General features: G+C 44.4%; 1 protein-coding gene across 1 annotated transcript in view; it reads right to left on the bottom strand.

Annotated features, from left to right (window-relative positions):
* Window positions 1-27659, bottom strand: part of LOC146189715 (fatty acid synthase-like) — an 86000-nt gene that overhangs the window by 34112 nt on the left and 24229 nt on the right. The window contains exons 4-13 of the mRNA XM_084605329.1: window positions 25954-26280; window positions 22632-22832; window positions 21981-22103; window positions 20284-20517; window positions 17727-18028; window positions 15767-16153; window positions 8944-9133; window positions 7727-7956; window positions 4293-4496; window positions 2880-3137 (exon numbers count right to left, since the gene is read on the bottom strand). Coding sequence (XP_084461455.1) covers window positions 2880-3137; window positions 4293-4496; window positions 7727-7956; window positions 8944-9133; window positions 15767-16153; window positions 17727-18028; window positions 20284-20517; window positions 21981-22103; window positions 22632-22832; window positions 25954-26280 — 2456 coding nt within the window. The remainder of the gene's footprint in view (window positions 1-2879; window positions 3138-4292; window positions 4497-7726; window positions 7957-8943; window positions 9134-15766; window positions 16154-17726; window positions 18029-20283; window positions 20518-21980; window positions 22104-22631; window positions 22833-25953; window positions 26281-27659) is intronic.

The raw sequence follows: 27659 nt of genomic DNA on the forward strand, positions 1-27659 counted from the left end.
CGATATAAAGTGAAGGTTGTGCATGCCTACGCACCTACATGTAGTCATGATGACCATGCAGTTGAAGGCTTTTCGGAGATGTAAAATTGGGAAATGCGGAAAGGAAAGACACAGTATACTGTACTAATGGGCGACATCAATGCCCAGATCTGGCAGGAGGCCAATGCAGTGGGCGACTATGGATTGGACTGGTTCGTCGAGAATGGGCTCTGCGCGATACCGTAGTCCGCTTAAATGTCTGCTGTTTATAGCGGATGCTCAACTCTGGCTTGCAAGCCCAGTATTCGCCGGGTGTCGGCGACTGACTATGAGCTCTTCACGAGGCCTCACCTCGAATTCTCCTGAGTGGGAATACGTTTTTAGATTGGAAGCTCGTTTAGATGGTGATTCAGATTGTCTGTGTGAGTGTTTTCGCGCGAAAAAAGCCTCCGAGTGGAGCGGATTCAAACCGGTTGCGTTCGAGCCTGGGCTCTTAGATTCAGTAGCCGAGCGTACTGATGCACTCCGGCGGATGCTTTTATTCGCTACGAACAGGTTCAAATAGCGTTAAATCTCCGACATTTTTCCTGTCACTGGATATCTCTCTGGTTATTCGCTCTCGTCATCTAAAGAAAGAAACATTCGCTCCCTAGACAGAGCCACCTGTCTAGCAATTATTACAGCGCACAAACATAAGATTAAAGAGTCTAGAGGAAATGTGCTACCTTCTTCGACGCTCTCACGTGATGCAGCATACAGGCGATTACGGCTCATGCTCGGACGAAACCGGGAGTCTATAGACATGCATATTCACTATCAGGTTTAGCAGGTGGCGGTTGTGGCAACCCTGTATTGCGGAGACGCGTAATTCCGTCTTCTCAACGGTAGGGTCCCGCAACTTCTTTCTCGTCACTGGTTGCCTCTGAGCGGGTTAAACGGCAATTGTTACTGAGAGATGTGTCTGAACGCAACCTAAAGGTAACATACACTCATTAAAGGCAGGAAATAATTATGTTGAAAATTATTAAATAGTGTAAGCGTTGTCATTCTCTTGTCTTGCGGCTGTGTTGACGGCAGGTTTTGTGGGTATTAAGAATTAAAAACATCACATGATGCAACCTAAAGGAGAACACCCCCCGGAAAGATATTAGTAGCTTATTTTAATGTTGCAATTCAAAAAACAAATTTCGAAAAAATTTACAAACACAGGATTTGAACATACATTTTATTCGCCAAGTGCTGTGGGTATTAAGAATTAAAAACATCACATGATGCAACCTAAAGGGGAACACCCTCCGGAAAGATATTAGTAGCTTATTTTAATGTTGCAATTCAAAAAACAAATTTCGAAAAATTTTACAAACACAGGATTCGAACATACATTCTATTCGCCAAGTGCTCAGTTTAAGTGTGCTTTTATTCATTTTTAGAATATTTCCACTATCTGTCGCCAGGTGACGCTGCTCAGAGGGCCCTACCGTTGAGAGAACGGAATCACGCTGCGGAGACGCCATAACGTTGGGCGGTTCGAAACTAAAAAGCGTCTACTAGCGTCCTTCCTGCTGCGCGCCGCTGATTTGTCGGACACTTGAGACGCCGTTTGGAACGCCGTCCAACCATAGCTCGGATATCACCGACGCCATACCTGATTTGCCATAAGCCCTCTCTCTCTCTTTCTTTCTCCCTCTCTCATGTTGCGTTATGCGTTCCATGGTTGCCAGGATGGCTGCAATGACGTCACGTGAATAAGCTCTATACCTGCGGCTTTCCCTGATGAAGCCAGGCCAGTCGTTATTACCATAAAATATGTTTTCATGTTTCATGGCTTTCATGTTTGTGAATTGGTGGATTTGTAGGAGCCTACATTGATTCCAGCGAAAATTCGTAATAAAACACCAGCGTCGACTTACGAAAAGGCACAGAAGCGTGCCAATATGCATATTGTATTGTGAACAAATTTTTTACCTCAGTTGACTTAGCATAGGTTTTCTTGAACTGGAGCGTGCCATAAAAAAAAAGGGCTCGTTATATCAAGAAGTTAATTCCATTCCTTACTCTGGCCAGCTGATGAGCTATTATAGTCATTCAAGCCAATATTTAGTTGAAGCAGTGTTTTCTGTAATGGGTCTTCAATGTGGCATAAAATTTCTACGTTTTAAATAGTTTTACGCATTGCCGAAATCAAAATTTCTTCATCTCAGAAATAGACCTAGCAGATGAAGCGTGAAGTAAAACAACTGAAAAAAAAGGTCGTTTAAAAACTCACAAAGTGACAATAACAGTTTTCAGAAGCCCAAACGACACATTTCTTAAACTAAATGCTAAATTTGAATCCCCAACTGGGACAATCAAATTCGCGCCCAGAATAATGTGGACTAAGCCTTCTCGTTCAAACTCTCCTTCCGCGTGTTTTCAAAAAACAAGAATGTTTGCTTCTTTTACGTATTATTATTTAAATACACATTACTTGATATTGCTTGAATACGGAAGAAGCATCGGTTATTTTTGGCTAGATAATGCGGCAGAAAACTCCAGCTCTGAAGCGGTGGCCAGATTATTATGTCCGCAACACAGCTTACAGACTTCAGATACTTCTGCCACACTTTCAGGAGTGCAAACCCCACTAAAGTTCTGATCCATATTCTGCTCTCTTAGCATGCAAAGAGCCGAGAGCAACCACCCGCATCATCATAAACTCAGCAGAATAAAATGGATTGCCTACTTCCACAGAATAGAAGGTCGTTATTGCAAGTTTTCATCACCAACTCATAGCGCAGGTAATCTTCCTTTCGCATTCAGTGTCTATCAATATCCACATAGCGCTCTGCTCTGACAGTTATCGCCGAGAGCGTGGTCCGCTTTATTTCAACGAGGAAAACGGTCATCATCTAATGTCTCACATTTCCGGAACCATCGAAGTCGCTCCATTTGGCAACGGTCCATCGCTGCGAGTGGTCCCAGCTCACGAGGTGGCCAATGCTGGGCGTTCCCCGCGGCACTGGGAATGACACCGCAGGGTAGAGCGGAGTAAGATCCAGCTGTACTCCCAGCGTGTGCAGCTTGCCCAGTGAGTTCAGGAAGAAGGAGAGATTGTCCTCGTCACGCTTCATCAGACCAAGACAGTATGCACCTGAGCCTAGGGCACGTCGCAGTATCGGCTGGAAGTGATTGGAGAAATACCGTTGCCCCTGTATGACCACATTTGGCAAGCAGTCGAAAACGACATATGGTGGTGGCATTATCACGTGTATACAAGGTACGTTCGTGGAACGACTTTTTGAACCACCGTACAGCGAAGCAGGCAGAGCCTTCCTGGTGGATTCTCCTGCACCGCATGTAGGAGTACCGCAGAAAATCATGTTGCAAACGTGCACTCTGACAAAATATTTTTAAAATATTTACAAAGTGATGGGCCTGTTCTTACGTAGCAGCCCCAGCTATAAGGACATGGAGCGCGTGTAGGTCAACATTATGTACTTAAATCTGACGTAACCAAGGCGGCCGGCAGCCGTTAAAACAGAAGACTAAGCTCCATAAATATTAGTGGCAACGAACTTCTTGATCTCTGGAGTGGTGTGGTCTGCAGCAAAATAAGTGTTTTCGGTCGCTGAAAGGAATCTTCTGGAATAGCAAGAATGATGTGCGGATTTTTGAAGCAAGTCTGCACCTTAATTTGTGGCAAAACTGCTCAGGTGACTATGCTAAGTTGCATCTCGCATGCGACCTACAAGGGAAGCATACTTAGACGACCAAACGAAAATATGAATAATGTTTCCATATAAACATCATAATCCAGTTATTGCTCATGATATCGATACATCGGGCTGTAGTTTCGGTTTGGCGTACATCAGTGACCAGTGGTTAAGCTCTAGATCGAAGGGTTGCTTCAGAGACAAGTGGCAGAGGTTGGAGGAATATAAAATGCGCAAATATATTAGACGCCTACTTTTCTCCGATGCCTCCTGCCCGTCAATGACGACCTCTTTATGCGGCAGATGCATATACCTTGTTTCTCCTAAACCTAGTCGAACCCCAAGCATCGTTGCACCTCCTCGTTACAAATGAGATTCGGCCCTGAAAGAAGCAGAATTTTTCTAAACCCGTCTTGAAAGAATGCGAAGTACAAGCCCTGTGAGGAGTCGATCATGGCCTTGATGAAAATACAAAGAATTAGGTGGTCATGTTTCCACTGCTTTCTTTCTCGTACAATGAAAGATTCTGTCCAGGAACCCCTGCCTTACTATAGCAATTAGCGTCCTTCAAACATCCGCTATACAGAACCTAACGCACATTCAGGGACGATGTTGACTCACCTGTAAGAGGCAATGAGGCCCGACCTCTACGATGATAGCGTCTTTGGGTACATGTAAAATGGCTTCATAGAAAAGCACGGGAGCAACGAGGTTGTTGACCAGATAGTCTGCAGAGCATTCTTGCGCTTTGGGTTCCTGCCAACGACTCTTCGGTAGCGAGGAGCTGATCCAGCGTTGGCTGCGTGGTTTCGGAGTGGGGATTATCTGTGGAACGGGAGAATGGGCTAGTGAAATAACTGACTAACGATATCCTATCTGGCGGATAGCTATAGCTTCTGTTGTGTTCTGGGAGAATGAAAAAAAAAATGCCATTGAAGTGTGCTATATTGTGCAGTAATGCGAAAGCATTGCGAGTGCTCTCACGCTCCCTAGCGGACCTCAGCCGCACTAGGCCAGAAGGCGTACGCTAATGGCGAAAGGGTTAAATGAAGCAGCTGCGCAGATGGAACTTCATGCAGACGACGATGTTGAATGCACACCGCGAGAGCGTTCTGAAGTTGGAACTTGATAAAGACGATGTTCACTGCTGAGCGCGATAGTGTGTTGCAGTTTTACACGAGGCATAATTGGCTGCGGCGATAGGATAGTGATCTCGTGCTTAGGCAACGGAAGCTCATCTGTTCGTTGTAGCGAGGGTTCGTGACACAGTCGCGAGGGTTATTTTCTCTATTTATTTATTTATTTATTTATTTATTTATTTATTTATTTATTTATTTATTTATTTATTTATTTATTTATTTATTTATTTATTTATTTATTTATTTATTTATTTATTTATTTATTTATTTATTTATTTATTTATACAATACTGCCGGCCATAAAAAGGCCCTGGCAGGAATGGGGCACAATCGAGCATCGTTATACACACCTTTGTACAGTACATTTTTCCGTGGAAAGAAGAGAGCAGAAGGAAAGAACAAGAACACATTTCGATATATATTACAAAATATAGACGTTATTGCTTCAAAAATTGTTGAATTGCGGTGAGGACAATTGGATCTTCAAACACATGCGAAGGCAAACCATTCCAATCGGTTAAAGTCCTTGGGAAAAATGAATGTTTGAATTGGTTTGTGCGGGCAAATACAGGAGTTAGTTTATGAGGATGATGACGCCTCGTAACTCTGGACGATGAGGGTTGAAAATACAACGAAGGATTCATACGGAGCGTGCGATAATAGATTTTGAAGAGGAATTTTATTCTTGCTAGCCTTCGCCGAGATGCTAATGATTCTATTTCATTTATTCTTATCAACTGTGATGGGGAATCATGTCTGCGGAAGCGGTTATATATGAAGCGTACTGCTGATCTTTGTACTTGCTCTAACTTATCAATATCCTGCTTTGTATCAGGATCCCAGACTTCGCAGGCATATTCTAGCTTGGAACGGACTAAACAATTGTATGCTAGACGCTTTACATCGGAGGTGCAGTGCTTGAGCCTATGTCTCAGTTGGCCTAGTTTGCGACGGGCAGATGAGCAGATGTTCTGAATATGGGGGGACCAGTTCAAGTGATTGTTAATTGTAACTTTTAAATATTTGAAGCTGTCGGTTTCAGTTATAAGGGTGTCCTTTAGAGTGTATCGGTAAGAATGGTACGATTTTTGTTCGTGATGCGCATGAACACGGTTTTATTGACGTTAAGTTTCATATCCCACTTTATTAACCTTTAACCTATTAACCTTTCGTGCTGACACGCTCTGTCAATTCCTTTTAGCGCCACTTATGAGCGAAGGAATTCTGTTGCATTAAAAAATGACATACAATATTCCGTGTCGGTGAAAACACGCATGACGTGTTACCTTTGAGCTAAATGTACATATTATGACTAGCTTCATTTATATACTGTGGTAGCATTTCAGAATACGACCTGCGCCACTTCACGCATAAATGAGTGCAGTACTTAAGAAAACTCTTTGCTCATTACAGCAATGACAAAACACCAAATTATCTCCGGACAGCTACTTTTACAGTAATCTAAATAAGCGAACGCAGTGCTTTGAAAGCTCATTCCTACCCCGGAAACAAATCAGTTTCTTGATTGTCAGAAGGAACATAGAGAGAGAAAGAGAACAGAAGCGCAGAAAGGTTAAGTAAGCGATGCCCAGTAGACTACTTTACACGTGAGTAGGAAGCAAAGAGAAAAAATGAAAAGAAAGAGCGTCAACCAAATGTTCTGCCCATGTTCAAAGCAAATCCACAAAGCTAGTGGCCTTAAAACGAGGAAACGTGATTACTGTATCGTACCCCCAGCTCATGCAATTGACACTACAGACAGCAATTGTGTTTTGTGAGGATTCACTTTTCCCGTCGCACCGCAGGAAACAGTGACACTCCTTTCTATCCACATTCCATGCTCTACCTCTAAAACTTCCCTTTATGCAGGAACAGACATCATGAAAGAAGAGGGACTTCGTTCCCTGGCGGGCAGTTCCTTTTCCGCCCTCCATCAATCTAGTGATTACTCGGATGTTCGAGGAGGTATCACGCTGTGGAATGGTTAGCGCACGGCCAACCTTCTTATTTAGCAGGGCTTAGTTAGGTCATGACCACACGAAACCAAGGCTTTGCCGCTGCTGGCGCTGTATCTGCGATACATCGTAACTGCAGCACCTCTCACGTGTTCCTCAACTCTGTGAGCACAAGCAACAGGCTACCGACTGCAAGCCTCTCGGCAAAAAGCACGTTTCTTCTGGATAACTATCTCATCACCACAATTATTTTGGTCATCTATGGAAGGTTCTTTCCTGATGAAACCGACTACCCTATCGATGAATGTAGTGGTTCTTGCTTCACACTGAGCCCCACCTGCTAATATATTTGTGAAAAGCATATGCTGCAGTACGAATCCAAACCGCTCGATTTACGTGGAATTCATTACAGCGACGATATACATGCGAACAGCTGATCTCATGAACCTTCATCCAAACATACATTATCAAATCTAGCCGTTACTTGATATGTGCACTTAATCTACACTAACTGTTCTCTCACCCCAACAAAGGATAGAAACAAAGCGAAGTATTAGACTGTTCGTTCTGAACATAAATTCTCACCTTCGAAGTTAATTAACTTTTGCCCCGCCGGGGTGGTGCAGTGGTAAGACGCCCGACTACTGTGCCGGAGTTCCCGGGATCGAATCCTGGCCTCGGCGGCTGCGTCTCGATGGAGGCGAAACGAAGTGGCGTCCGTGTGCTGTGCGATGTCAGCGCACGTTAAAGATCCCCAGGTGGTCGAAATTACTCCGTAGCCCTCCACTACGGCCCCCCTTTCTCTCTATCCACTTTCACTCCCACCTTCTTCCCTTCCCTTATGGCGCGGTTCAGGTGTCCACAGAGCAAGTGTGACAGATACTGCGCCTTTCCCTTCCCATGAACCAACCAACCATCGAAGTTAATTAGTAGACAGTTCCTTCGGAACATATTTTCTCACCTCTTGCAAGGCTTTCATGAAATCTGGTGCGATGGCCAGCATGTCCCGGCTGTGGAAGGCTACGTTCATGCTATCAACCTCCCGAGAAAATACATCCTCGTCCTTGAGCTTTCCAATCAACTCTTCCACTGCGTCAGCGGGCCCGGACACGGTCACCGAGTCTAGGGAGTTGTGGCACGCCGGGACCACACCATTGCGGCAGCGCTGCTCAGCTTCTTCCCATGTCAGTCCTGCAGAAAGCAATTCGAGGGGTGCACTTAGACTCCGCTAGTGCAGTACTGCGACCACATCTGTTTTGCTGCTGACGATTATGTTCCGGCATGTTCGTTTTTGTATGCTTTTATAGCGGTTATAACAGGCATTTTGCGCTATCTAAAGCGCAAATGTATGGATGCGAGAGTTGGACTGTGAAGAAGGCTGACCGCCGAAGAATTGACGGGTTTGAATCGTGGTGCTGGCGGAGACTCTTGAGAGTTCCTTGGACGGCCAGAAGATCAAATCAGTCGATATGGTTGACCATAAACCCTGACTGCTCATTGGAGGGTCAAATTCTAAAGTTAAAGCTCAGCTACTTTGGTCATCTGATGAGAAGAGAGGAGTCGCTGGAGAAATATTTGATGTTGGGAAAGGTTGAGGGTCACCGCAGAAGGGGTAGGCAGCGAACGCGATGGTTAGATGGCATCCTCGAGGCACTGCAGATGAAGTTATGTAATGTTAGGAAGATAGTGAGAGACCGGAAAGCGTGGCGTGATATGGTCCATAGGGTCACGAAGAGTCGGACACGACTGAACGACTGAACTGAACGGAACTGAAAGCGCAAAATGGTCCCAAATATGGAATAATGGTTCCAATGGAATAACGGCTCCAATCATGGCTCAAATATGTTTTTCTTTCTTGACATTTTTCCTTATCGTGAAGGTAGCCTTCTTATTTTACAGCTGTAAAATTTACTGCTCCGGTTTGCCAGCCCGTGTCCGCATTTTCAGGAGAATCCAGAATCCCCAACTCATATAGAGCGATCATTTATGACGTCGCCGCCAGGTTTCACGTAGGTCAATCGTGCACAAAAAACCGGTACTGGATCCTACAGGAAATACATAACAGATTTTTCTTGAAAGAATCGCTGGGCTTAGTTCGGCTGCGTTTTCATGTTCCGGAACGAACAACACCTTTACTCATTACAAGCTCAAAATAACATCCCCCCAAGGGGCACTTACCGACTGCAGCCATAGCTCCCTTCGGCAAGTTTCCCATGTCGATGCATCGCCCTCGCCAGTATGCGCAGAGCACAGTCTCTTCGCATGTCAGACAGCCGTCGGCGTAGCCGCAGCCAAGCTCCCCCACCGAGTGGCCCAACACGCCATCCGGTTGAATACCCACAATGCGAAGCGTGTCTACGAGCGCCACCTGTTGCCAGAGTAGAGAGATATATACCACGTCTCCTGCTTTATTTCGAAGCACGGCTTGCTGTGCGCCACCACCATAGCAGGTATTCTCCAGACGAAGAGAATAGAGCAAACAGCGGATGAACTAAGTCCGCAAAACTTAAGCTACAATGAATAAAGGCCGCGGTGGAGGATATCATAGCCTCCATCATTAATTACGTGGGGAACGGTGCCCAACAACGCTGCATTTCACGCACATACATTATTAGATATTTCTTCAAACGAGAACGTGGCCAGTGTTCCAGACACTCTGCAGGCTTCAATACACGTAAAGTACAACGCTTATATTTGTTAGCTTCCGCACGTGACTGTGTGGAGTATTTATTTGATTAGCAATGCCCCTCGCACAACTGTACACTTTGCGTGTGTCATACAAAGTCAAACATCTGCCGCTTTCAACAAATTTTCTAAGCTCATCTGGAACGCTGTCAAGCGTGTTTCAATATTGAAGCTGAAAATTTGCAAAAAGCTTTTAATGCTAACACAGCACTTAATTAAATAGCCCATGAAAAGCTGTGAAGAAAACCTAGAAAACGTGCATTAGGAATAGGTGTCACATCAATCTCTTCGCAATACAAACATTTTTATGCTGACTTAAAAAGCACCCAACAAATCAGCGATAACAAATGATGCTGCTCATTCCCCCTCCCCCCCTTTCCACCTTAATCTGCGCACGCTTGCGCGCAAGAAATAAATCAGGAGAAATCCCAACGGTGACCCACAACTCTCCATTCCTTTACCCCTCGTATCATTTGGAAGCGTTCAATGTCGGGGCGCACTGAGCGAGACCTGATGAAGAGGAAGTCTGTGGGAACTTGTCGCCCTAATAAGTTGCGAGCGGTCGCCAGGACAGTAAATTATAGGCTCGAGGCACATACCTTGAACATTGACTCGAAATCTCACAAACGCCGTGTGTTGTACTTCTTGCAATATAATATTAGCACAAGTATACATTTCAGACGCCCTTTAACAGAGCACGACCAAATATGTTTTCCATTAAAGCGAAGCCCTCACAAAAGCAAACCTAAAGTTAATCATAATGAACACTAAGTGATTTCTAATAATGATATTAAATGAACAGCATGGCATATTTATTTCCAGTGTCCATTCAATTTCTTTCGCACATCTTTTTGTTTCAGAAAACACAAATGCCTCTTGCAGCCTGCGCCTGTTATTGTTCTTCCCATTGGTCCAGTCTCCAATTGTATTTCTGGCATTATAAAGCTGACCAACGCCTTTAATATTTCTTCATCTTCACCTTTATTTCTTCATCTTCTCAAAATGGCTTTCAATGTTAACTTTCACGCTAAACTCAGCTGCTGCATTCTACACATTGTTAGCTTTCTGTACACAATAAAAGCTCAATGATCAATTAAAATGTTATTCATTTGTACGAAACCCTTCATTATATTACAAAAACTTCCAGCACAAAACTAGGATCCTAGAAGTTTACCCTGGTTGATTGTTTTCTTGCTAGCCACTCCTAAGTCGCTATTAACGACTATGAATGCCCCTCAACTCATTCAGGCACGCCTAAGGATCCTTGCTAGCCTCATCAATTTTTGAAAGAAATTACAGTTCTGGATGCACTTACATTTTTTTTCCTTAGACGCTCTATACCACGCGAACATAGGCCCTGGCGTATTTGGTCACCCTATCCTGCCATCAAAGCGTGTGTCCTGTTCTGTTTCAGAACTTCTAGTGTGCACTCGCCATCCTACAATGTAATTTCCTACTTTTCTCTGTGTATAGGAAACTGGTGGGTGGTGCAAAATTATTTTGTAGAGGCCCATATATCTGAGATTGTGCCAGTGAATGCTTGTGTTATATTCACAAGCCAGCAGCCAAAGAAAATTTATCAGAAAGACAGAAAGAAGAGCCACTAGCTCGGCGCGCCGCTTGCTTGTGGCTCTTCTTTTTCTTCTGAGAAATACTGCTGCGGAAAATTAAACGGGCTTTGTTACTGCGCATGCATACATTCAAGCATATCTGAAATTCTTTGCCTCAGTATATCGCAAAAAAAGCCTGAATAGCAGGGCTCAAATTTAGCATTAGGGACTATCGCAATCATCCTTAGAATCTATTTTTCTTTTTCATCATGTAACGGTCGTGGCGTAGCAAGTATTCACTCCCAAGCAACCACACAGCGTAGTGTGAGGGCTTCATTGTGTATTTCGGCTTCAAGGTGACAGGCAAGCGGAAAGAGTTTTCCAGCGAACTAACACTGTATAAAGTTTACAACCAAGAATGCACGCGCATGTGATAGCCTACCTGCTGCGTGTATTGATCTCTCGTTAAACGCTGGAAGGATTAAAAAAAAAAATGTAAGCGCCTCTAACGCTCCGCTAAGACCTCAGAATTTCAGATAGACTAACAACTGAGACCAATCCGCAATCGTGCACAGGTGCCTCTTGCATAGCCAGTTGCAATCAGCATGTTCATCATTTGGACTATGCCCACTGCAGGGCTTAAACCTTCCCCATTTAAACCCACTCGAAGACAGAAGTCTCGCGCATAGCCTGTTTCAATCATCATCATCAGCAGCAGCATCATTCGGACTATGCCCACTTCAAGGCGAACGTCTCTCCCATTTTCTACCGATCAAGCCGGTGTTGCGCTGGCTGCCTCTACTCTTTCTTTAGACAGTGGTCCCATACACGAAGCTGACGAGATACGGGTACTCGGACTCTACATACACAAACACAGACGGTCAGACACTACATTGGCCAAACTCCGTAAGGTGGGGGACCAGGTGGGCCGCATGGTCCGCCGGGTTTAAAACAAACGAGGGGGGTTGCGATCTAAGGATGCCTTGCGGCTGGCAAACGCCTTCGTGACCAGTCGGATTCTATATTCGACACCTTATCTCCACCTACGGAAACAAGAGGAGGATGCCTTTGAGGTTATCCTTCGCAAAATTGTCAAGCGTGCCCTGGACCTCCCCATCACTACTTCAAACAGCCGTCTTATGGCCCTTGGGGTGGTGAATACTTTTCGGGAGCTCCGGGAGGCGCATCTTACAAATCAGTACACGCGTTTGTCGCAAACGGAGTCGGGTCGCCGCCTTCTTGCTCGACTCCATATCCAACACACCACACTCATGGAAGACAGGTTTCGCATCCCAGAATTGTGGAGACGCGCCCCCTCGTGCGACCTCTGCCAGCGAATATGTCACATGAAGATCATAATGGTCGGCGCTTGGCACGAGCGGAAGCCCTAGCCCGACATTATGGCAACAAAACAGGTGTATACTACGTGGACACCTCCGGCCCTCTCCACGGGGGATGGTACACGGCCGCTGTAGTTCACAACAGCAAAACGGTTAACGGTCTCACCTTCAGAGCCCAAAGTACAACACACGCAGAAGAGGTGGCGATTGCTCTCGCGGCGTCTCATTCCGACTCAAAATACATAATTACCGACTCGCGAGGAGCCTGTCGGAACGTCAGACAAGGCTGGACTCCCTTACTAGCCTATAAAATTTACTTAAGCTGCATACGGGATACGGACCCCGCACACCGCTACCTTATATGGGCCCCTGCTCATCAGGGTTTGGCAGGAAACGAGGCAGCAGACGCAGCCGCCCGCGCGCTCTCTCACCGGGCTGTTTCCTCCTCCCTACCCGATCAGGAACCCGATTTTAATCCGGCCTACACCTTCAAAGATATCACGACGTACAATCAAAATTGTCATCGCCTTTATTCCAGCCCATGTAAAGGCCTCAAAAAGGCGGATGAGCGGCTTCTTCTCCGCCTTTTCACCAATACATTGCTGTGCCCGGCAGCCCTAAAACATTTTGACCCCTCCTTTAGTGGCAGCTGCACACACTGTGGAGCGGTGTCTTCTGACATCTATCACATGGTGTGGGCCTGCCCCTCCAGCCCGGCTATTCCCCCCATCCCCAACCCAACCCGGGAGAACTGGGAGGCGGTCCTGCTCGGCTGCCACGACTTACAGGCCCAACAAGCCTTAGTCGGACGCGCCCGAGCGGCGGCAACCGCCACTGGGGCCCCCAACTAGGGACCTCCACCTAGCGCTTGTAAGGATCGGTCCCTTATGGGCCGATCCAAACATACCTCCTGGCCCTTGTGTAAATAAATGTTCTTACCACCACCACCTCTACTTTACCCCTGCAAAATTCTTAAGCTCATCCACCTATCTAAATTTTTGTAGCCTCCCTGCTACCTTTTCCTTCCCTTGGAAAATAATTAGTTGCTCTTGGTGACCATCGGTTATCCTCTCTTCGTCCTTCATGTCCCACCTATGCTCATTTTTCACCTTAATTTTGACTAGCATATGAATAACTAGCTATTTTTCGGACCCGCTCAGCACACATCCTATTTTTTAAGGTTACACCTATTATTTTTCGTTCCATAGCTCTCTGCGTTGCCCTCAAATTAAGTATAACCCTTTTTGATTGCCTCCACGTTTCAGCGTATAGGCGAGTACCGGTAATATCTGCAATCTGCATTATTTACTAACTCTCACCTCCACCAAACTTCCTTTCAAGCGCGGCAAGTGAATACATAACTCACTTTAAGAAATACAAATACAAGGAATTACGCACATGCACCGCAAAACTTCACTATATATAAGCTTTCGGACTATTGCGAACAGATATTTCATAGAACAGTTCTGAAATGGTGTCTCTAAAGATGCATTATAACATTGCGAACAAGAAGAACGGTAGTGACTAGATCAGGCAATAAAAATCATTTTTCATTCTGTTTTCATGTTGCACCGTCTTCTCGCTTGTTGCCACATAACATTTTCTTTGGAGGCGCGGTGTACGCCATCCCCATTCTCACCGTGGAGGGTCAACGCAATCCGTACGCCGGGCTTATCGGTCGAGTGCCCGTGGATATCACCGCGCCCCTCCACTCCAGCCCTTCCTTTCCAGAGCCGACCAGCCGCAACAACCGCCACCCCGTCCCCAACCAGGATCTGAAGACTAGTCGCACAGACCAACCGACCAGCGCCGAGACCAGACCAAAGACTGGAATGACCCAAAGGACACGAACACGCAACCTGCGCCCAAGTCCCTCGACGCGACCTCGAGCCATCTGCCCCATGGAGACTTCGGCGGCGGATAGATGTAAAGCTCCAGGGGATGCGGATCACCCAAGCATATCATCACGGTCATCGTCTTCGTGGTGGCAAGCAAATCATTACCTTTTATCTTTTTTTCAACATTCTCACCGCTACGTCATAATCGGCTTCACCGAACCGATCGGGGCGATCGCTAGGTGTCCCGGGGAATTATTGAGAAGAAGAATAACGGTAGTGGCGTGAGAGGAGCCCTCGCGCTAGATTAGACATTAAAAATAATCTTTCACCCCGTAGCCATGCTGCGTCGTCTTCTCGCTTGTCGCCACGTAACAATATCATAGCTAGTTGTTTGATTATCGACTCGGTTTTGCCTGCTCTCAACCCTATAGATACTAGTAGAATTCATGGACCTTCTTTCCTGCTGTCCTTGCAGAGCCAAAAAAGAGGCTAAAGAGAGTTTACCAAGACATATAAACCACTTCTGAAAACCAGATGTAAGCCTCGAGGATTTGTATACGTCAAGTGTGCAACCTCGTCAATTTTTCCGCCCATCCGTCGGAGGGACACTGTCCTCAACCTCAATGTGAATTGATTTAGGAACATAAGTATACGACAGGTCACTATCTTTTAGTACAGCGGGTATCAGCGGAAGCTTTTTATTTATTGGTTATTGGTAATGTACGTGCGCTTTTGTAATCGGCATGAACACGAGTAGCCTTTCCGGATCCAAGGTAAACGACGAATGAATACATGAAAATCCAAACGACTTGCTTTCAGGAGGACAGTGAAATTCATGCTTAAGTACCATTACGAGTCTCTCACTGCAAAAAGATGTTCGGTGATGATTTTTGGAGCTCCGCGGTGCGCTGTGGGTAATATCGGCATAATTTCGTGGTCGCGTCGGCGTTACTTGCCAGTCACAAAAACAGCGATCATTTTGAAGACAGGATGAAGGCGTAATCCCCTACCATGCGTTATTGTTTTTGTGTTATTATTTTTTCGTGACACACACCACCATATCCAGAGGTGACACAAGACCTAGCGGCCGCTCGTGGTAACTGCATTAGAAAACTACGAAACATACTTTAGATGTCTTCTAAAGGAATGGTGGAAATTACGAAACACGATTTTCTTCCTTTTTTGATGCAGTTCCCACGAACCTATGCAGCGCGCCGAACCAGCCACTAAAGTTTCTTTATTTCAGCCACCGACCCCGCACTGCGCAGGCCAATAGCAGATAACTCAAATGATGGTGAGTGAACATTGGCAAGAACTGTTACTTATTTAAACACCTCACATGTGAAACGAGCAGCGGAGCAGTGGTTCGTGGCTCAGAGGGCCGTGTTTAAGACGAATAGTTGCCTGAAAACATCATGTATGTTATATTCAATCCCTGGAATTTATTTAGGTCGCTAAGAAAATAAAACCCTAAAAAGGTGTTTGGATACGTTGCATCTAGCTTGTTCTTCTGGTCATGGAAAAGTTTGTTTCAAAACATTGATGCGCGTCTTCAAATGGCGCTGCTAAGAAACTGAGCTAAACATACCTGAACAGCTGCTATGGATGCTTGAACCGATGCCATGCAGTGGTCGCGTCTTTCGCCATTGGTCACCACCTCAATGAGATCGATGTTGAACTGCTTCAGAACTTCGTGTGACTTGCGGATGGAATAAGCAAACACATCTAGCTGCATCATCTGCCGGGCCATGCCTCTCCACTGGGAACCCATGCCGGTGAAGACGAACCACACAGCACGCTTCTCCAAGGGGACGCACTCGCCGACCGTGAAAACACCCCTGCCGGAGCCGTCAACGGGTACCACAGCGAAGCCCCGGTAAGGAAACAGCTTCTTGTCGGGCTGCCCGATACGGTTGAGGAGCGCGTATGCGGGATCTGGGTAAGGACCTTCATCTTGCATCCGCTCGAGAGTGCGCTGGAGTATTCAGAAATTATGCATTTTTGAACATCAGATCTTCTACAAAACAGTCGGAAAATCGACTGCTCTCTTGTACCTGCTAATGTTCAGCTGTAGAGTTCATACTCGCCCCATCACAAATCGATTGCCAGAGGCCCTGCAGTTCCCAAGTAATTGCCGAATCTCATGCCCGCAAACCACCACATCACTCTCAAAAAATAATAGGAGGATTTGCTCAGTATTATTCGTCAGCAGGTGCCTGCGGGTATAGGTTACGGGTCATGCAGGTCTGGATGCTACCTTCTGGGTTTTTCCTTTTATTCTTCTTAAACCAGCGTGGACCACCCTGCGACTTGAACCTCGTTTTATTTTTCGTTTTTTTTTTAATACCTTCTATCGCTTGTAAAAAGTTCTTTTCTTTTTAATCTCGAGCTTCTGCTCTCTTTTATTTATTTTTGATTGGTTTTAGGCCTGACAAAGCTTTTGCTGGTCCAGGCTCCCTCTCCTTTTTTCATGTTTTTTTTTCTCAGTTCGAGAGGACGAATAAAATGGTAAAATGGTCATTTGTGTGCGCGCATCTCCTGTTTATTAAAGTGCTCAGATCTTATCATTTACCCAGAGTGCAGCCTTAGCTATCACTCGATTTTGACATTATGCAAAACAGGATTTGATTTCTCGCAATCATGAAGCTGATCATGAACGGCTCACTGCCTGCAAGGAACTCCTGGTGCGTACAATGTCTCCGAAGTTCAACCAATGTCTTCACTTGCCCTGCAATATTACAGATGTCGGCATGCATAGTGACCCGGGCTGCATTTGCTTGGGGAGCATAATTCGCCATCAGCTGAATGAAAATAAAAATGAAATTCGGGGAAATAAATGCAGCAGTAGCTGCCGAGAAATTGTCGTCGGCTTTGAACATTTTCTCGCCAGTTCTACGTTCGAACAACAAGATAGGTATTTGCGGCTGTGATTCCGACCGCAGTTTTAGTTGTCAGAGCCAAATTCCGTGCCTTTATGCAAAAAAGCCTTTGCCAGAAGATTTTGATCACATGGGATAGTTTTCATAAAATGGCAGCCAACAGCCACAGACAAGAATGAAAGAAAAGGGGATGTTTTTGTTATTAATTTGAAGTATGAATTAAACGTGTACATGGTTGCCACGAAGTAGAGCACACAAAAAAAAAGACAACTCCATTCCTCCAGTATAATCGCAACCCACGACCGTTTAATTAATACTTCAAATTTAAAAAAAATCTAATGCCGTTCTTTTGTGTCAGTGGCTGCTGTCTCCCTTCTTTTGCATATCAGAACACAGCCGCTCCTTTTCCCTCCATTTCCTTGCAGATAGAATAAGCTTGAGACTACAGCGGGGCACTTTCTGTACAATGAAGAAGTTTTGTGTACTTGCTCCTCATACACATTACTCTTTAAGAGTAGACTATATGCTGCACTAAACAGCTCGAAAGAAATACTTCGAGCTGCAGACATTTGACCAAATTCTAGGTAAGCTGTACGTCACTGGTCTCAAAAACTGATCGTAGCAACTTAAAAAACTAAGACATTCTGCAGTGATGAGAATTGAACTCACCCTCAGTGATTCCACACTCCTTCCTGCCATTATAACCAGCCTGGGCAGCTCAGCTTGAACACGCGGCATACTATCCACGTGCTGGCCTGGGCCCGGCTCTAGGATTGCGTGAACACTGCTACCACCGAAACCAAAGGAATTCACTCCGACTGGGCCATGAGGAAACGGTGTAACCTTATCTACCACCTCGATGCTGCCATCGTGCAAGGATGGAATGTCGGGGTTGGCCTCCACAAAGTGCAAATTACCAGCGATGAGGCCAGTCTCCATGGCAAGTATCACTTTGGCAATGGAGCAAATACCTGCGATCAGAATGCAAACAACATTCAATGCTCCCTGTGGTATAAAGGCACCGCGACAGACCTATCCACTCTTGATTTCAGCGTAATTCTATTATCAAGTCTTTGTCTCCACGCCGAAGAACATTCTCTTGCAAACCTATTGCTGAGAAAATGACATTTGGGCATTTCTCCTGTGGCTCAATTACAATCATGGCTACACTGGAAAATGTGTCAATGTATGTATATACCTATGTATGTATGTATATATATATATATATATATATATATATATATATATATATATATATATATATATATATATAGTTATATATGTATGTATGTATATATATATATATATATATATATATATATATATATATATATATATATATATATATATATATATATATATATATATATATATATATAGCACTCTGACGCCTTTAAAACCTTCTTTTTATATTTCCTCCTTTTGCAAATAGTCCCTTTCACTCTGTTATAAGCCTCCCCTTTTTTCACGGTCATGAAGGCCAAAGGGGGGATGCTTAGATTCGAAAAATCTAAAATATCCTGCCTTGTTTTCGCATCGATATCTTGACGAGACGAAAGAAAGGAAAAACATATTTGGTAAAAATACTTAGCAAACATCTTCCGCACACGCGATTTAAGTGGTGCGCGTAGAGCTCAAGCTTTGACAGCACTCTTCAAACTCGTTCCGACATCCGTTTCAAATACAAAACAGCTGATACCAAACATTGCAGCGGCGACTCGCGATTCCTGTGAAACTAGACGAAAACCGTCGAATAGCCGCATTTTACAGGTCCATGTGACAACTCCCTGACAGAGTAATCGCGGCCACTTTCGGCCGGCTTTTACGTCCCGCACCGCTAGCTGTCGTGTAATGTAGCTAGAGGTCGCGCCGCACCTCAAATGTCCAACGGCTCTGGACCGACTGAGTGAGCGACCACGCTGGCAGCATTGTCAAGGCTTTTTCCTCGCAAAATGGGTGCCTCACATTCACATGCAAAATTTTCTTCTAAAAGGCTTTTTTCAAAGTGGCAAAGGTAACAATGCAAAAGTGTTTCGATTAGAATCAGGGGTTCTTAGAGGCGCGAAAATACGCTATTTCAATTGGTTAACGGACCAATTACACAATATATATTGTAGAAATTAGCATCCCAAAGTAATTGGATTTTAATTTTGAAAATTTTTGGTACTTTTGAACCTCTTTCAATTTTCAAATATTTCAAATAATAATTGATCATTTACAAAATCTTAATATTTATATTTAGCTTCGACAAGCGTTCGCTTTTCATACTGAGTATTTTGACACCTTCGAATCCCCTTTTTTCAAATATGCAGTTATTTAAATCGCGAATTGATCAATTACACACTATATATTTTCTTAATTATAATATTCAAGCATTGGCTTTTAATTTTCTACATTTTGACACATCTGAACCTCATTTTTTTTTCTTTTTTCATTGAAAAAAAATTATTACAATTATTTCATTACCTCGTTTCCCGCTATCACACTCCAATCAATCATCAATCATAGAACGATGAATTTCTATGATTGGATTTTTTACCCCGCCATTGATTGTTTCCGACACCCGGTGACGACAAGAACTACTACTACTCCGACGCCGACTACTTTCGGGCGAATGAGCAGTATAAGCTATCTCTTATTATAACCCTAGCCGCCATAACACTAATTATTTATCTGGTCGCTTTCAGTATGTACATCATTGCCTTTGTCACTAATGTTTTCATGGCATTAAAGCAAGACATCAATGCTCCCCTTATATCCATCTTAACGGAGTTACTCTCAAGCTGGCCCCTCAGTAATTTTCTAGCTGTAACTGCTAATACCAAAAACCTGAAGAGCCCTACCGTCCGCACCACTGCTTCCGTTCATCAGCAGCGGACATGACTCCTGCTATGATGTCCTCTCCAACTGCCACCTACGAACCGACACTTGATAAAATGCGCATTGATTCTAAAAACTTATCTCATGATTTATTCCCTTACTAACTAGCTGAACAATCGCTTACCTTATTCAATGAAATCGTCATTTATTGGGGCGCTCATGAAATGGTAAAAGAGAAATTCACAGATGGAAACTTTTCAGATACCCTGAATAATTTTGGCAGCCCCTCGTTAAATAGGTAAGCACAGTGGGGATCATGAATGCAACAGAAATGGGACTGTTTCCAACGTCATTTCATTGAATCTAGCCAATAAACAACAAAACTCTGGTGCATGTTTTTGCTTACCCGAGGCGGACTCGCTGTGTCCCACGTTGGTCTTGACAGAGCCAACCTTCAACCGATTTTCGCGTTCTGAGCGGCAAAAGACGTTGCTTATGGCGCATAACTCATGGATATCACCAGCCCTAGTCGCTGAACCGTGTGCCTCTACGTAGCCCACTTTGTAAGGATCCACCTTGGCCTCAGCATATACTGCCTTGAGAAGCCGTTCTTGCGCTTGGCTCGAGGGAAAGGTGATTCCTGCATTGTCGTACGACAATAGTTTGGCTCATGCACACTGATAAAGGAGGGAGCATAGGATATCGAACAAAAGCATATATGGACATAGAAGCTGCTGCATCATAGCTTTCGGGGCATAGAAAAAAGCTTCAGAGTTAAGAGATAAAAGATATACAAAAATGTAGGGCCACGTAGGGCGATGCTGCGGTGGAGAGAGGAATGATGCATGCGTTAGAAGTCAAGGGAACAGATGTGAAGGACTGTCCATTGCGCGCTTGCTGGGCCCGCAATGGACAGAATTTTCTGAGGGCCTTCTGTGGTTCTGTGTACCATTTCTTTAATATGGTCCTGTGTAATGGTTCTGTGTACCATCTCTTTAATATGGTTCTGTGTAATGGTTCTGTGTACCATCTCTTTAACTATATCTTGAGCTTCAGGCAAAAAACGTAAGACAGAATGCTGTTTCGTCAGGTCATTTTCGTCAAAGGCGCGATGACAATGGTCCGATAGCTCATGTTTTCTTATAGCAGTATCAAACTTAATTATTGCATTATATCTAGAAGATAATAACATACAGGTATGCTACGTTGTATATTCGTAAAAACAGTATGTTTTTTGAACAATTCGTAGCAAGAAGCAATTTGAAGAGCAATATTCATTTATTTATTTCCAGATGCTGTCAATTCCTAGAGAGATCGTAAGAGGGATGAGTAGAAAAAGGAATGGCGCAAAATATAAATACCAAATAATGCAGAGGACACAAGGCCGCACGATCGATGCATCAAATTTTTACAATTCAAATTGGAGCACGACTGCTGATACTAAAAACAAGAAATACAGGACTTCAAGTTTCATAGGGGCATAATAGGATGGGCACACAGGCAGTACCCAATTAGAAAAACTGCAAACTATAAAGAACGGTACGAAGAGGCACTTATGGTAACATAAATTTACTGTATACATTTAATGGGAATAATATTTTTTCTAGAAGCTCTTTAGGGGATGTCTGTTGCGTTATATTAGGTTTAAGCTCGTTCCACTCACTCATTGTGAGTGGAAAGAAAAAATACAAAAGGGTGTGGTTGTTGCATGATAATTCCTGCAGTGTTAGTGCGTGATTATGAAAAGTGTATCCTGAAAGGTTTATCTTGATGAAGGCTAGAGGATCTATCTGAAATGTTTTAAGGAGCATAAGGAATAATAACTTTAGGTTGTGAAACTTTCTCCTATGAGACAGCCTAGGGAGGCACGCGCAACGTAGTAATTCGATAAGCGACTCTGTGCGAGGGTAACAGTTAAATATAAAACACCTCGTGTTCAGCCTTGCTCTGAACACATTCTAAGATAGCTACATCATATTTCACATACGGGAACAGCATTACATTAGCGTATTGAAGACCGAACGAATAATAGTGGCATATGTGATTAATTTTGTGGCGGGGGTAAAATGACGCAGTAGAACATATTTATAAGTATACACTCACCGCGACTTTTGTAACCATCACAGCCAGCCTTGGTATGTGTAACTTTTGCGTATATTCGACGAGCCTCGGATGCTCGCTGAAGAAAAAGTACTCCTACAGTCTCGCTCCGCGCGTAGCCATTGGCTGCAACACAAACACGAAATCATGGCCACCTACTCTCTCTTCAGAGCAAATTGAAAATAAAATTGCGCAGGCTGTGAGAATGGCATTTTGTTAATAGTTTAAACCTTTTACTTCCACTCATGCCTCTGCCTCCGGTGGACCCTGGCCGGTGAACTGATGATGGTACCGAGTTCAAAGAGAAGAAAAAAAATTCCTGGAAAATGCGTAGCTTTGTATAGATAGATAAGTGCATTTCATAAATGCAGAGAACTTCCCCGCCCTTTGAGAAAATTACAAGTTCTGTGAGTTGAAGGTAAAACATATACTCCAAACACCTGCGCTCAAGACTGTACACCGCATCTTCTAATAAAACTTCTTTCGAGCAAAATGGCATGTTGCAGTGCCAATTTCCCAGAAATGGATGAAGTTTGCACACACGGCATCTGCTGATAAAGCTTCTTCGAGACAAACGGTATGTTGCAATGCCAATTTCCCAGCAATGGATGAAGACAAGCTTGTGCCATAAATGTTCATGAAAAATAATCTTACCCCGAGAATCGAAGGACTTGCATTTTCCGTCAGGAGACAGCATCCCCAGACGTAGGAAGCTGGATGACATGCTCGGCTTGAGGCAAAGTGTACTTCCTCCCACAATGGCCGCCTCGCACTGACCGGACCGAATGCACAGCATGGCCTGATTTAGCGCTGTCATCGTGGACGAGCACGCTGTGTCAATGGCCATGCTTAGTCCTGAAATTGACGTAGAATTCCCGAACAAGCATAGTGTTAGTGGTCAGCACTTACATGTTTACCCTTACATCTTTCATGTTTATTCTCTGCAGAAGTCTCATTAGGTGTCTCACGTTTTTGTTGGAGCAGAACTAAGATTCTAGAGAGAAGTGATTATTAGAAAGCACAGCCTCCATGAAGGGGAGGAGGCCAGGAAAGAACGACAAAGATGAGGCACTGAATATTCCCATTTCCGGAACTCTTGTATGGGTAATCGGTATATAATTTACGGATGACGGCGCTCTGTCGTTTCTCTACTACCTATAACACTCTGCAGCGGAAAGGAAGTTCATTGAGAGACGCAAACTGAGAAAGGCTTGACTGTAATAGCCAATGTATTTTATCGCTCGAGTCCACCCCATCTAGATTTTCCATCTCAGTTTATATACTTTCCGACCTGGTTCTGAGTGTGGGCAAACCTAACTTCAGGGGTAGGTTTTCTATTTTGGGAGTGGGTCAAGCCAGTATCGAGCGTAGGTAAACTTTCTGTTTGAATTGCGCAAAATTAATTTTTAAAGTAAGCCACCGAACATTTTAGAGTTCACCGAGTTCATTAGTCAAACAATCCCTCACTTTTAATGCACTTTAAAAGTAAAAAAATGGTAACTCTCTGTTTAATTGGATTGATTGCGCACTTATGGAAGTTCATGAGGAAGAAGATACCCAAGGCACAACGCGAGCGTAACAGTAAAGCATGCAGGATGATCAGCTGCAGCAATAGCTACGAGGTTCCCCTGGGTTCAAAACAGCGCTCCTCCAACATTTCCCGAGATCGACAGGTCAGCGAAGTAGTGAATTTCTAGATGGTTAGACCGAAGTAGTTCATTTTCACTAAAAGTCGACGTGCCCCGCCGGGGTGGCGCAGTGGTAAGACGCCCGACTACTGTGCCGGAGTTCCCGGGCTCGAACCCGACCACGGCAGCTGCGTTTCGATGGAGGCGAAACGAAGTGGCGTCCGTGTGCTGTGCGATGTCAACGCACGTTAAAGATCCCCAGGTGGTCGAAATTACTCCGTAGCCCTCCACTACGGCTCCCCTTTCTCTCTTTCCACTTTCACTCCCACATTCTTCCCTTCCCTTACGGCGCGGTTCAGGTGTCCACAGAGCAAGTGTGACAGATACTGCGCCTTTCCCTTCCTATGAACCAACCAACCAACCAGGTCAGGCAGGCATGTCTTAAAAAGGCATGCGTGCAGGTTGTAACAGATAAGAATAAAATGCTGCTGTATGACGTGCACTTTAGTTATCCTTTAGCTCACTAATCAGATTTTCACATTTTTCTGTATGCTAGGCTGGCTGTGCCATGAGCAGCAGACTCCTTTAAGTACATTCAACGAAGCTTGTGAACAAACTGCTCAGTGCCTAACATGTAGTTCTGTAAACAATGCAGATGCAACATTTTTATTTTCTGACTGCAGAATCGCATTTTGAAGCAGTGGCGGCATCTATACTGACGCTATATCAAAGCGCTGCAAAACTTGTTGGAGAAACTTTCGTTCCCACTATTATTACCAATGATGGGCGCACTACCAGTGTACATTTTTTTTTTCAGGATTGAGAGTTGTTAATATAGAGCATAATGTTCAAGCCGACAATAATATGCAGAACTGAACTCATAGCGTGAAAACGCCTGCGGTATATAGTAACAGTTAACAACTCGAAAATCGCCAATTATCTCGGCAAATTAGTCTAGTGTTCCCTTTGTGTTTAGAGTTATGAGAGTATATGAAATGAAACTGAATACAGCCGTTTAGAGCCAGATATCACACCGAACAACTCGGTGGCGATGCTTTGTTTGGGTCGAAGCGGGCGAGCAGCGCGCCGCGTTGTTGCTCCGCTAACTATCGCACTAACCTAATGGCCGCGCATGCACAGATGTCACCAGTCTTTCCGGCAAACGGTACCGTAAACCACGTAACGATATGCTATGACACTGTAATAAGGAAAATTAAATTAACGGGCAGCAAAAAACTAGTATTTTTAGTATAGTGTTAGAAACCAGTAAACGTGGTCTAATATTCGTAGAGCAAAACGCTGTCGATCAATGATTACTACACTTGCTGAGTTGTAAACAAATCATACAGCAGCCCTTTGGAGCCAATTCAGTAACACATATTACCGCTAACAAAGTCGTTAAGCAATGAATTGGTAACTAAATTATCTGCAATAAGAAACGTGCACAAAGGGACGTCATCTATTTAAAGCAATGCAAAGTATAAGACCCTAAAACAAGCGTAATTTCCTTCAGACGACATATGTCACCATAGTGGCAGCATTTATATGTTCATATTATCGGGTAATTAAATTGATATGTAAGCTTCTAGAGCTGGCTGGGATTAAACATTGCTGGTGGCTTAGCTCAACTAGGCCAGGATATACATAGCGAAAGCAGGTGCGCCTAGCGCTGAGCTGCCCACTCCTCTGCAATCCAATCTTATCCCATTCAATTCAGTGTAGTTCAATGCAAAACAGCTTAATTTGTTCTAACCCAAACCATACCACTCACATCCAATGCAGTCGACTCAATTACAGTTCATTCCAGTCAAATAAAACTCAGCCCAATCTTCGCCAATTCAATCCTAAGATGTTCAATCCAAACCAATCCATTCGAGTCCAATCCAATCCTGTCCAATGCTGAGTACACGCTCGCCCGAAATGCGCCGTTGACTAGCTTATCATCATCACTACTACCCGCACAAAATTAGCATGGCTTAGTTCGGCTATGCCACTTTAATCTTGATTGCAAGTCCACGTTAGTCTGGTTGTCCGGGTATGTTGTTGCATTAAAGAGCATTTCTTCTTCTTCTGGTTGCTTCTACACTCACACACATTTTCTACACACATTTTAATAGTGCTACACAGAACTAGTCGTTATTGAACCTTCCGGGTAGTTTCTAAGGTTCGCAATCTGTCGCAAATGCCGGCTCCCAAATACAACAAATTATTCTTCGTTCTAATAGTTTACCCGCCCCGGCAGTTGCAGAGATCGCTGCTGTTCATAGCTTTTCTCAGAACTTCATGCTGACGCACGTTTACTGAAATGCGGAATACGAAATGAAAATTAACATACAGAGTGAACCTACCGTGAAAATCGAACGTGTAAGCGATTCGATTGGCGAACATCGCCCGTGAGCTGCCTATCAAGCCGTGTCCTTCAGTCTTCTCCGCGTTGAAGTTAGGAATCTCGTGTGAGTCCGCGTTGCTGCAACCGATGAAGATGCCCACGCTACGTCCCCGGAACGTCTGCGGGTCGTAGCCGGCGTCCACGATTGCCTCATACGCTGTTTCCAGCAGAAGGCGCATCTGGGGGTCCATCAGGTGGGCTTGTTTGGGAAGTACGTTGAAGAACTGAGCGTCGAACAAGGACAGGTCGCGTATCTTTCCCATGCACTCTGGCAAACCCAGGTAGCCTGAAAATGAGCACGGATGCAGGCAAACAAAGTTCGAAATGTCAGAAATCTTATAAGTAAGGTATTGCTCTCTATAAGTGTCGGCTCAATGCAACCTAATCTTTGGGCCACGTCAGGCGATCAGAAAGAGGCAACGTATTATTCCTCAACCAGCTGACGGCAACGACTTTCCCTTTTCGTGATCAGATCAAGTGATCACGTAAATGGAGTGTATTGTTCCTCCTTGCCATCACCTCACAGCTCGGCAACCACTGTAGTATATTATTCTAATATAGTATGCGTGTGTTGTTATCAAAAATTGAGCCAAATGTTGTAGCCTCCAGAAAAAAGCGAACCCAATTTCTTTATGGCATAAGAGCAAATAATATGCTCTTCTTGCCATATATTAACTTGGCAGATTATTGAGCACGAACTACAACCAACCAAATTACATAGCATAACTTGACTCTGTTCATCAAATTGAATAAGATGTACAAAAACGGTAGTTTGTAAATCAAGCGTGAGTGAACGGAAAGCCGGACCGGAATGCATTGACGCAGTAGCGTGAAAACGGAATTTGGGGACAGTCTGTCTATATGTTTAATATAAATGTGGTCAGCTTACTCAAGAAAACGAAAGTGCAAGGACGTGGCGACACAAACTAATTGGCTCCGGCGCGTTGTTACATTCTCATCATACGCTTCTTTTAGTCGCCTCCACTTTGGTAATGAGATGATTGCACGGTACATATTTAATTTTGGCGTCAGGCACTCCCATGTCACGCATCAACGCCCCTAGCCATCGAACCGCAAAACACTGAAAAAAAATTCAAACGATAGACTCTGCGATAAGCTTGCGGAGTATTTTCATACTCCGATATATCGTTGTAACACATTTTACAGCGCCATGAAGGAGTGCGCAATTAGAGGCGAATGTTTTGCCAATTCTAGGCGGCAAACAAATCCAACGTAAAGGGCTCATCCATGCTTTCAAAGGTCACCAGTGGTGGTGGCAACTACGGAGCCCGCCATATAAGTGACACGTGGCCGGTGTGCGCGAGCATAACGCTGTCGTTCTCACCACGCCTGCTTGGTGAAGCTCGGCGACGACGCTCTGAGCGGACGCAGCTGCTAGTTCAAATAACCCCTCCAACCGACCAGGGAATAAATAGTGTTAGGCAGCCACCTCATCATAGGCAAGGGGAGCTGCAGAAGACGGTGCCCCAATGCCAGACCCACTGCAGCCGCTCTCAGCCTTTAAAAAATTTTCGGAGCACATTATGCGACGCGGTTTAAGTGTCCAACTCACTATTCATACTGTGTTTTCGTTTATCTATATATAGGTCGTGAGTGTGAATCCCTAACACCAGCAGGGTCTCATTTCGACTAGTAAATCCGCGG

This window comes from Amblyomma maculatum, chromosome 5 (assembly GCF_055883805.1).
Source record: "Amblyomma maculatum isolate TAMU_Amacu chromosome 5, ASM5588380v1, whole genome shotgun sequence".
Lineage (NCBI taxonomy): Eukaryota > Metazoa > Arthropoda > Arachnida > Ixodida > Ixodidae > Amblyomma > Amblyomma maculatum.